The sequence below is a fragment of the Gobius niger genome (genome assembly GCF_951799975.1).
Source record: "Gobius niger genome assembly, chromosome: 9".
NCBI classification, from domain to species: domain Eukaryota; kingdom Metazoa; phylum Chordata; class Actinopteri; order Gobiiformes; family Gobiidae; genus Gobius; species Gobius niger.
The window spans coordinates 20,671,372-20,682,291 of NC_136860.1; the positions used below are offsets into that span (position 1 = coordinate 20,671,372).

General features: G+C 40.1%; 3 protein-coding genes across 3 annotated transcripts; 2 read left to right on the forward strand and 1 right to left on the reverse strand.

Moving 5' to 3' along the window:
* The first annotated feature begins 1,094 nt into the window (after positions 1-1,094).
* On the forward strand, positions 1,095-5,009 carry rnaseh2b (ribonuclease H2, subunit B). The gene is made up of 11 exons (XM_079562474.1): positions 1,095-1,484; positions 1,689-1,757; positions 2,461-2,565; positions 2,640-2,716; positions 2,796-2,901; positions 2,973-3,037; positions 3,111-3,216; positions 4,153-4,234; positions 4,306-4,351; positions 4,527-4,604; positions 4,822-5,009. Exons 1-11 carry the CDS (start codon positions 1,421-1,423, stop codon positions 4,930-4,932), a joined length of 909 nt encoding a protein of 302 aa, XP_079418600.1. The 5' UTR covers positions 1,095-1,420; the 3' UTR covers positions 4,933-5,009.
* Positions 5,010-5,589: 580 nt separating this feature from the next.
* c9h13orf42 (chromosome 9 C13orf42 homolog) lies at positions 5,590-7,192 on the reverse strand. Its single transcript, XM_079562622.1, has 3 exons — positions 6,771-7,192; positions 6,562-6,706; positions 5,590-5,921 (listed from the first exon to the last, which is right to left on the reverse strand). The coding sequence occupies exons 1-3, from the start codon at positions 7,188-7,190 to the stop codon at positions 5,671-5,673; spliced, it is 816 nt and encodes a 271-aa protein (XP_079418748.1). The 5' UTR covers positions 7,191-7,192; the 3' UTR covers positions 5,590-5,670.
* Positions 7,193-7,278: 86 nt separating this feature from the next.
* Positions 7,279-10,664, forward strand: LOC306967571 (TLR adapter interacting with SLC15A4 on the lysosome; the record flags this gene model as incomplete). The annotated part of the gene is made up of 3 exons (XM_079562653.1): positions 7,279-7,403; positions 9,105-9,222; positions 9,860-10,664. Exons 1-3 carry the CDS (start codon positions 7,337-7,339, stop codon positions 10,662-10,664), a joined length of 990 nt encoding a protein of 329 aa, XP_079418779.1. The 5' UTR covers positions 7,279-7,336.
* Between the last annotated feature and the right edge of the window lie 256 nt (positions 10,665-10,920).

Below are 10,920 nucleotides of genomic sequence, written 5' to 3' on the forward strand. Positions count from 1 at the left end.
CTCACCCGTGCTTCCTTTGCCACTCACTTCAACAACATAAATCAGTTTCATTAAAGATAGAAAATTACAATTTGAAAATGTATGCAACATCCCGATTTCAGCAACTTTGTCACGTCATGCTTTATCTTAGTTATGATACTAACTAAAACGTTGATTTTACCATGTCCTGTCTATAAAAGGTCTACAAAAACTATTTACAAAAGGTCTATCAAGAAAATACAAAGCACTGTTGCTTTTTAAGTATTCTAGATACTAGTTGAAGTATTGAAAAGTATCAGTGTATTCATTTTATTTTATTTTTTGACAACCCTACTTCACATACGGTCACATACAAGTACACCAAGTAGTGCAAATCATTATACAGTATTTTGTTAGTTAATCGCGCAGGTGCTTGAGGACACTAACTGAACTTAAAATTTGCTCTATGAAGAATCTGGTTGTCAAATCAATAAGTGATTTTCACATTTAGGCAAATTAAAACAGGCAAGATCACAAATTGTTGATTCTTTCCTCTGAACTTTGTATTCATTAAAGAGCTTTCATGTCTTGAAAGACATGATGAAACGTGACTGAATTTTAGCTTATCGTGCCCAGCAGAGTATCTTTCACCATCACAAACACCGTGATAGGAAATAAAAACAAGTGAGTCATAGCAGACCAACTGGGACACACAATGTCATATCCTGAGAGAGAGAGAGAGAGAGAGAGAGAGAGAGAGAGAGAGAGAGAGAGAGAGAGAGAGAGAGAGAGAGAGAGAGAGAGAGAGAGAGAGAGAGAGAGAGAGAGAGAGAGAGAGAGAGAGAGGACAGATGGACCCCCAACTGCTCTAAACATGGTGCCAAAGGATAACTAGTCACGAAAACAAATTCTATTGGCAGCTAATAAGGGCGCTTGAAGAGTTTTATTTCATCACCACCATATAAGATAAGACACTATTTAGTAAGGTGCCTAAAAGCACACCTTCCACTCGTGAGCTCAACGAGCTCGAGATAATGGAGATAATATCATGGTGGTTGGTCGCCCTCTAGTGGACGATCTTGTGAACTACAGCGGAGTCATGTCAGCAGAAGAAGCCCAATGCAACTCTTGAGCCGAGGGGGAGGCTAGAAAATGAAAACCTTCTACTGATTACGTTTACAACATTAGTCTCAACTAACAACGGTCCCCGAGAACACTTACCAATTTGATGTTTTGCGCAAAACTCTGACAGTGACATCGCCTCAGCATTTGGAGCTTGATCTCGAGAGCAGAGCGTGTGTTGAGTGCAGTGAGAAGAGGCGCCTTTTCTGCACCACGTGACGTGGGAGTAGCCAGTCACACGCGCCTTCCGTGTTATGCTAGTGCCTGAGTAGTTGTTGGTAACACGCGCTGACTCAAGCTAAAAGCACTACTTATGCACCTTTGTTACAATAGATAAAGTATGGCTACTAAAAAGAAGCGGACGCCCAGTGCTCCGACTGACAGCTGGGTTGTCATGGCAGCAGGTAAGAGTTATAAAGCTATAAAGCTAACGATGCTATCGTGCTGCATAACGTGGATCGTATGCGTGTAACTACATTGTAGCTATTTGTTTTCTTTTATTCATGCTCTTATAAAGTACAATACATTGCATCATGGGATTCTATTATATTTATATGACATTACCACTGGTGTGTAAAAGTCAGTAAACTTTTGAGTGCTTTTTGCAGACTCTGCCTTGGACAGAAAGAAGCATGATGCAGAGCCATCTTTTGTGAAATTCAAGAATCCACGCACAGGTTTGGAAATGCGTGCTCCACTAAACAATAAACTAACAAAGAGTAGCTTCAGGCGTTATCCACTTCATTTCAGTACTATGCATATGTGTCGTTTCTATACTGCAAAGCAACAAGTGAATTTTATATTTATATATATATTACTTAATGCTTTGCAGGTTAAATTTTGATTTGATTGAATAATTATGACTGTATATAGGTATGGCACTATGGCTATATATGATTAGTTTGTTGGTCATGAAGAAAATGATGAATTAAGTTGCAATTTTATGAAGAAAGCTTGAGGGAGAAATGTTGACATTCTTATGTTCTAAATTGTAGGTGAGAGAGGAAGAAGGAGAGTTCCTTACATAGATCTGGGGATTCTATTTGGCCCTTTTATACATTATTGTAGTCATATGCTGACCTGTGCCCTAGGACAATAATAGGCCTACATTATGAAACAAAATGTCAAAGCAGGGACAACTTATCAAATGCAATTCTGTTTTTGTATCTCTAGAGAAATCGGTTGGTAGAATCATTGACGCAGCCGGTTTGTCAGATTTATGTGGCCAATGCAACTGGAAAATGCTTCAGATAGAAAGATAGTAAAACTGGAGTGAATATTGTTCTAGAAAATCCACAGTGAAATGAAACATTGTCATTTTTCAGAAATAAAGAAGACTTACGTTGTGAAAGTAATTGTTCCTGTTTTTTTAAATGACAGATGCAGCATCTCTTTATTTGCTGGGCAGTGATACACAGTTGTATGAAGTGAAAGCATTTGAAGAAGAATGTCACAGCTGGTTTATAGGTCAAACCGTACAACAAGGTTTGTCTTTAAGAGAATCGGTGCTGAATAAAAAGCAGCACAATCACTAAATGTCCACATTGTGCATCTGGCAGATGGACGACTCCTCTTCATCACACCACTGGATCCCATCTTCCTTCTGCTGCCGTATTTGATTCATGCGGGCAAAGAGGTAAGACACTGCAATGGGTACAAGATGGATCAAGAATGAATCTGTGAATTAGAACATAACAGTCAAAACAACAACACAGGAGAAGTTCCAACCGTTGGATCAGCTTTTAGTGGACGAGAATTTCCCAGCTTGTTCCTCACTGCTGAGCTGCTCCTGTTCACTGCACCATGTTGCAGAAGAAAAAGGTGATGACAGCGAACAAGGCAAAATCATGATGTAGTATTTGCAAGTTGACTTTAACTTTTACCCTTTGTAGAGGTGGGAAGTCTGAAATATTATCGCTACAGTCAAGAACGAACTTTAGTCTGGTTGAAGAAAAAGGTATGTTTTTGGCTTTGGCAAAGTGTTCACTGTAGTGGACAAAGTGGGACATGAATATTTGTGTTTCCTTCAGGTTGACAGAACAGTCGCGGCTCTGAAGAAAAAGAACATTTCAGTCGGAGAGGGAGTAAAGTCAACAACGTATATTCGAGTGAAAACTGATTCGGACGGCCATGAAGGTACTGTGTGTCGTGCTAGGAATAATATCCTTTTGCTATGTAGTTCGGGCGACCACCTCAAAAGGTAGGCAGAATTTGAATAGGCTGTGGAACATTGGGGGCGGTCAGAAAAGTAATAACAGTAGGTCACAAAATACTCTTTACTTTGATTGTTAGGGCTGTCCGTCTCTTAACCTCTTAACCCCATTTGAATTGAGCACATTTTCTCCAGTTTGCCTTTACTCAAATCTAAAATCAAAAATGAGAACATGACACAAAAAGCGTCAGAACAGCATCAAAAACAAGAGTGAAAATAGCACAATAAAAAAACCTACGAAAACCAGACAAAGAAGTCACAATCAGTTTTTTTTAGATTTGGGTAAAGCTGTAAACCGGATAAAGTGTGCTCGGTTAAGGCGAGGGCTGAACCGAGCACAATTTCTCCAGTTTGGCTTTGACCAAATCTAAAAGCTTAAAAAAAGCACTGTAGTTGCGACGAAAACGATGAAAATGCAGCAAAAACGCAACAAGAAAGTGATGAAAAATGGAGCAAAAAAGAGACAAAAGAGTTTCGAAAACATGACAAAAAAGTAGCATTAAAAGCAAACAAAAGATGAGGGAAAATGTCAAAAAGGGACAAGAACACAACAAAAAAGTGACACAAAAACATTCTGGAAACGCTGAGAAAATGTGACAAAAACGCGGCCGAGAAGCTTTTAGATTTGGGTTGGTTCAGGGGTTAATATGCTTCGAACTTTATACAATTGGCAACATAGAAAACGTGGGCCATTACTCGGAGAGAGAGGTACACAGGTCTCAAAGGCGGTGCAGTACAGTCAGAGGCGGGCTGGTCGTAACTCCATTTTAATATCTTTGTAGTTGCATTATTAAACAGTAGATGGCAGTGATGGAGCGCTTGTTAGTGTGATACTCAAACTGTGTCTTTACCGTCCACAGAGGACTATTTGCACTATGCCCATGGCCTGATCTCGGAGTACCTCAGTGAAGATTTGAGCAACGCACTCCGCAAACACTTAAAGTAAGCTCCGAGAACAAATCCTCTAAAATTGGTTGTAAAAATAAAATACTGATCATCAACACAATTTCCAGGTTGCCAGAACTCACAAGCCCTAAAGAGTCTGAGCCACCATCAAAGGTACGTCGTCATGCACTTGTATTTTTATGTACCTTTCTTTGTCGAATGAAAACCATAGTTCACGTTTCATGTAGTCCTCCACTTACAATGCTCAATTATTGTAGTTTAGCCTCAGAGGGAACACTGTATTTCTTTAGAAAACGTGCTTAGCCTTTCTCACTTCCCCGTTCGACAGAAGAGGAAACTGTCTGAGAAACCCGTGGAGGCCGAAGAGGACTACACCAAATTCAACAGTGCAGACTTTGCGCGGAAAGTGAGTGAATTATTGATTAAGTCTGCCTGAGAAAATGAAAGGATTTCAATTATAGTTTGTTTAGACGTGGTCATTATTTGCCTTTGTTGAACAACCTTGGGTCTTGTCCATGTAGTTCTTGTGAGTAAACGGTTTGTCCAGAGGAGTGTAGGTTTTATAACGCGTTGTTTTTATGCAAGGCCATTGGGTATCATACTTATTGTCCTCTGCTTCACAGCCACCGAAGAAGATGACGTCTGCTCAGAAAACTTTGGCGAAAGTGGACAAGAGCGGCATGAAGTCTATGTCGTCCTTTTTTAGCCCCAAGGTCAAAACAGAAAAGAAATGATTATGTTGTTTTATAATGTATACAACATTGAATAAAAGAGATATTTTGTACAAGTCTGTCTGCTCATGGAAGGAATGCAGTAAAAGAGTGTATTTCATAAACATAAAGTTAGTTTGACTATTAAAAAATCTACCAAAAAACCAAGCTAAATCTAACCCTTCATTTTTAAGTGTTTTGGTAGTTGAGGTTTGGGACAATAGCATAGAGCTCAGGGGAAACTGTTGAGGATCACTTTATCTGTCCCATAGTTTGAATACTTTCTGAATAGGTCTTTCATCAGAAACATAATTCGAAACTATTCAAACAATTCAGCCTTGATGCTTGCATTAATTGTATCTTAACCCATTAAGTGGAGCCGTAGTCACTAAGAAAGCCATTGTTGAATTCCTTAGTTATAGCCTACTGTACGTGTAACCTGCCACAAAAAATGAACTAACTCTGTATTAACCACTACTTATTGAATTGAATGCAAAACACTTGAAGAAAAAATCCTTTCAAAGTAGATGTCGGAGTAATTTCAAATATGAGCGTCTGAACATTGTAAGATTTTGTGTATTCTTTTTTTTTTTTATATGAAAGAATTCCTCGTGAAAATAAGTTGAGACTGGCAGGTATTCAATACTAGCAAATGTTCCAATAAGACAAGAAGAGTTTATGAAACGTTAAAAAAAAACATTTATTCAGTATACTTAAACGATAACTTTGTGGCAGAGGAGGATTTCTAATGTCCATGGGGCGTCACAGCTTCTTCAGCCGGGGCTTGAGCCTCATGGTCTGAAATGCGCTCTCCACCACTTTGGGCAGGTGGATGGGGTTCCTCTGCAGCCGCAGCCTGCTGCTCGTCGACCCGCTTGAGCTCTTTTTCTTTAAGACACTTTTCTTGTTGGCACAGGATGAAGCTGCTTCAGTTTGCTTACTGTCCCCTGTCACCCGAGGCATACGCAGCATCCAATTTGAGTGAAGGTCGTGTTCTGCTGAGCTGGATGCCACTGTGAAATAGTACGGTATTAATTAAAATGTAATCATGCATTTACACCACCAAAAATATTGCCATAAGTTTTTAGTTTGCGTTGATGAAATAAATATAAGCAAGTCTGTGACACAACACATGTAAATATTCTAAACATATATTGATTGGCTATTTTTTCTGATATACTAGAACTTCATTGTCATTGAAAAATCAACCACAATTATCTGTATGAATCAAGTAGAAGTTAAAGTAAATTCAAGTAAATTCATGGCTATGTGGCAAATAATACCTGCTTATTAATGTTGTCCTTTCCCTCAAATAATTCCATACTGATTTACAATACGGTCACCACCACATTGTCCCATTAGAACTCTATTTGAAATTTTTCACACCAAGTAAAAATGATTTACTATCTCCAAACTCTGTAAACCACGTGTGAACTAGAAAAACACTCACAACTTAAAAGCATTACGAAAATAAATGAAATGATCTCGAATTAAATGAATACCTGTACCAACAATGGATTGAGGCAATGGCATTTTAATGTCTAAATGTTGGACAACAAGGTGGTCAGTAACTATAAGCAATATTATTGTGTTGAGTATATTTTTACTCTCTGACTTTCCTGAATCAATAAAGGCTAAATAAATGATTTGTACCAACAAAGTCCACATCTGCATGTCCATCGTCCTGGTATGGTTTTTGCTGAGGCTCGTCATCGCAGCTGGCAATAACAGCGTCAAAGAACTGCAGCGTGTCCTCCTCAGTGGGCACTGGGGGGGCAGAGGGCTTGGTTCGGGCTCTCTGTGGTCACAAAGTGTCTTCATAGGATGTGATTTTTTTAAAAACTTTTATATCACTCACTTACCTGCTCTTCCTTTTTCGGAGGTGGGGGTGCAGACCTTTTCTTGTTGGAGACTGTCGCCTTGTCCTTTGCATCCTGAGACTTAAGGCCTGTCACACTTTGAATGTATTGTCTTCTCAGGGCCACCAGAGCCTCCAGATACTCCAGACAGTTCTGATTCTGGGAGTAGAGCCAGATGCTGTCCTCCTGTCTCTGGTACACGTACAAGGTGGACTCGACGCTCACTGTGCTTTTGCTCCTCTTCAAGGTGGACCCTGCAGTTTGAGTCCTCTCCCCCACCACCAGCATGGACGTACTGCGCACCAACCTGACAGTGCAGGCGCTGTGATAGTCCCGCTCTGAGCGTACACCCCCGCCTCGAGCATTGCGGCTCCTGTGAGCGTGATGGTTGGGCCGAAACACTTGGTTGATCTTCCTGAACATCCCTCTTACTCTTTTATCAACACGCGCTGCTCCATAAAATCCTGAAAGTGTCCCGGGCCTACATCCATAGCTTTCTCTTTGGGAGAACTAAAACAGCCTAAAACTAACTTTAACCCTCCTCTGTCCAGGGTCCTGAAGCTGTTCCTATGTTGAGGCACAGTATCCACTCGAACCTGATCTGGCCATGTCTTCAGTGTTATTGGATGTTGCCGGGTAACAGCTTGTAACTCTACACCATGCCCTGCCACTGCTTGTTAGTAGAGAGAGGCCTAGTCCTGTATCCTTTCTGTCATCCTGACTCATACATGCTGCATCCCACTAAACAACTACCGTAAATCGAAAATGACGCCCGCCCAGTCCAGAATTGTGTCATGTAAATGGATACTTAGCCTGAGTTAGAGATGAATGATGTGCACTTAATTAAGGATTGGGCAATTGCAATGTCTTGAATATTATGATGTTTTACAAAACTATTTCAATGTGTTCCTTTAAATTTACACAAAACTCATAAGCAGACTAAACAACTAAAGCAACATTAAATCAGGTCAAATGCAAGGTTGAATATAGAAAATAGGAGTGTCATGACTAAAATCAAACTTTTGCACATCTTTAAGTTGCCATGCATTTTGTTTTAGGTTTGTATTAGAAAAAAGTCTATTAAAAATCTCAGTTGGATGGAGGACCTCAGTAATCTTGTGATATGGACATTGCCTCACCTAATATCGCGATTGATAGAACGATACTGTAGTTTGGCGATATGTTGTGCAGCCCTAGTTTAATTTAATTTGAACTATGTTGGAAATTAAATCGTAATGTTACACTGGGGGCTGTATTTCACCCTGTGCTTGTGGCCTGCTCTTTATAAAGTGGGAAAAGGGTACATCTGTGCCTAACGTGTGTCTCCAGTCTGGTTAATAATGAAGCAGCTCCTCTCATGTTTCATGCGCTTTCATTGCTAGTCTTCTCTAAGAGGAAGAAGACAGAATGAAGGAGTCAACTGAAGTCAGGCACACGTACGCATTGACACACCCGCATTGACATGCACACACACACACACACACACACACACACACAAGGAGGTTTTCATCTCCCCAGCAATCTCAGTCATAAATATTGAACATGGAAAGTTTCAACACTTTCACCTCAGTTGAAAGAGGAAATCAAAAGAGAAGTGAGATGAAGTTGTTAAGTGTTTCTCTCCTGCATCTGTTTATTAATGACCGTGTGTAACCAAATGAATGGCAACAAGGGGGAAAGGCTGAAGTTGTATGAGTATATAACTTCCCCTTTACTTAACAATTAGCAGTACCATAATTATTCAATTAATGATGAGAAGTAAAAAGAAAAAAAAGAAAAAATTTACTTCTCGCCGTTAATTTGATGATTGTTTTTTTTCTATCACTTGAAAGATTGAAGAACTGATATGGTAAAAAAAAAAAAAAAATTGAATAAAACCATCTCTTTTTTGCTTCTGTGTAACCCGAAACTCACCTGTTTCCTTCACTGATAAACACAACTGAGTGGTTTCGTTTTACAGACAGTCACTTACAGCCACATGGCACTTTAGTCTTTAGTCTGCTGCTTAATGTGTCAAAGGCATCTATTACTGAGCATTAACATGATAGATGATGTACTGCCCTTCACCAAACAAACACGCTGTAACACTGCTTAATGAATAGTCTTCATTTCTGGAGATGAGTGTTTTAATACGTTTTTAACCCTTAGCTCAAACACACCTGCAAATGATGCCCTCACAAAAAAGGAAGAAAAACTAAAATACAACTTCTCACTTCCTTTTTATTCGTGATAAAGACTTGGTGAAATTCTGTTATAGCTCAGAGAAAAAAGTTGTTGTTTGAAGACTGAGCATTTTATGCTCATGTATAGATATCACCATACTTGTCTCATCTTTAGTGATGTTGTGTGAAGGCAGACTGCTGTGTATGATCTATGTGGAGGAACCGGCGTGCCCTGTGTCAGTGGGGCACAGGGCTCCCAGTGCAGTGGATCTACCAGACGCCTACAGACACAGGTACGACTTTTAAATGAGTTACTGATGTTTTAATGATTCTTATATGTGAGTATTGGCAAGTCCTCGAAACTTTGGTACTAAATCAAAATGTTTTTCAAGTAATGTTATTTTATTTTGTTTTACTACATCATTTGGACTGGGTTTTAGAATTGAAAATATTTCATCATGTTTGTTTCATGGTTATCAGTTTAAGGGGCCAAAACTAGGGTAGTGGAAACAACAGGTTCGGGAATCATAACTTACTGAGAGGATGAGTAAAATTGTGTTAAAACAACACAGACCTGTTCACAACTTTTTGCAAAAACAAAAAAACAAAACACAAAAAAACTTGAAGGAGAATTGCTACTGCTATAAAAGATGAAGGAAATACAGGTTATTGTCTTGGGTTTGTAAATATCTGTGACTCTCCAATTCAGGTTTTACAACAACAAAAAAACTGCCCCGAAGATTAAAAATCTATATTTATTTCGATAGTTGGAATAAAATATATGCTTTTAATCCTTCTCATGCAATAAAAAATAATAAGAAATAAGAATAAGAAATAAAAATTAAATTAAATGTACTTTACTTCCACTGCAGAACATTCATTTTAAAGTAAAATCAGCACAGATTTGAAGTTTTCCATCTCTTGTTTCAGACAGACTTTCTTCATTGATCAAAGATCGACCTCGAGGCCAAACCCTTTAAAGCCCAAAGATTCGCGGCACCAGCACGTCTCCTCACAGTCGCCCCTCGATCTGGAGCGGGCCTGGCCAGACAGACACATCTCCTCTGAAATCGAGATCCCAGCTCAGAGCCTGTCAGCCAGCGAAGGCCCCTTCCTCGTCCCTTCCTTCTGCCAGAGTTTTTGTCAAAACTACAGCGACCTCCATATCGGTGGGGACCAGGTTCTACCTCTGTCTGCCAACGTTGGAGAGTTGTGCCCCAACAAACACAAACCAGCAGGCCCTTTTCTGCAATCATGTGACGTCTTACCACCTTTAGAAGAATCTTCCACGGAAAACTCAAATCAAGGCGGACATTGCTTTCCGACAAAGAGAGGATCAAATCAGTGGAGACAAGGCAGCGGACGGGATCGTAGTTTCTTTCTGCAAGGCCGTGAAGGTCCTTTCTCCAACTCCCTCCTGAACCACTACCTAGAACAGAAGGTTCAAGACCTCTACCAGCAGTACATGATGGAGAACATGGCAAAGGAGGATGCACATTTGGGCACGATGTGTCCCCTGTTGGGTTCAGAGCTGGTGTTGACCAGCCTCGATCAGATCACCCAACAGCTAAGTAGAGAGGGGAACCTGGAGGCAGGAGTGGCCAAAGACATGGTTCTCAGCTGCCTGCTTCGAGTGGCCAGCGACATGCAGTCCAGCGAGATTAGCACGCCTTTCCTGCAGATCTCCAGTGAAGGCACGCAACCTACAGAGATGCTAATGAAGGATAAGGTGTAGTGTTGACCCTGTGTCAAAACCAATAAAAACATTTTTTTTTTAAATGTGTGGTTTTTTGAAGAGGTAATTATAGACACAAAAAGCATGCTGCAGAACATTCAAGGCTATGTTGATGATTACACAAACAGTCAAAAATAGTTTCCTACATAGTAAGTTCTCTCTTACCGGCGTGGAGCTCATAGTAGATCCGATGCTCCAGCTGAAATGGCTGGACATCTGTTGTGGATGTCTTCAGGCTCCCTTGTTCAGGAGGTGT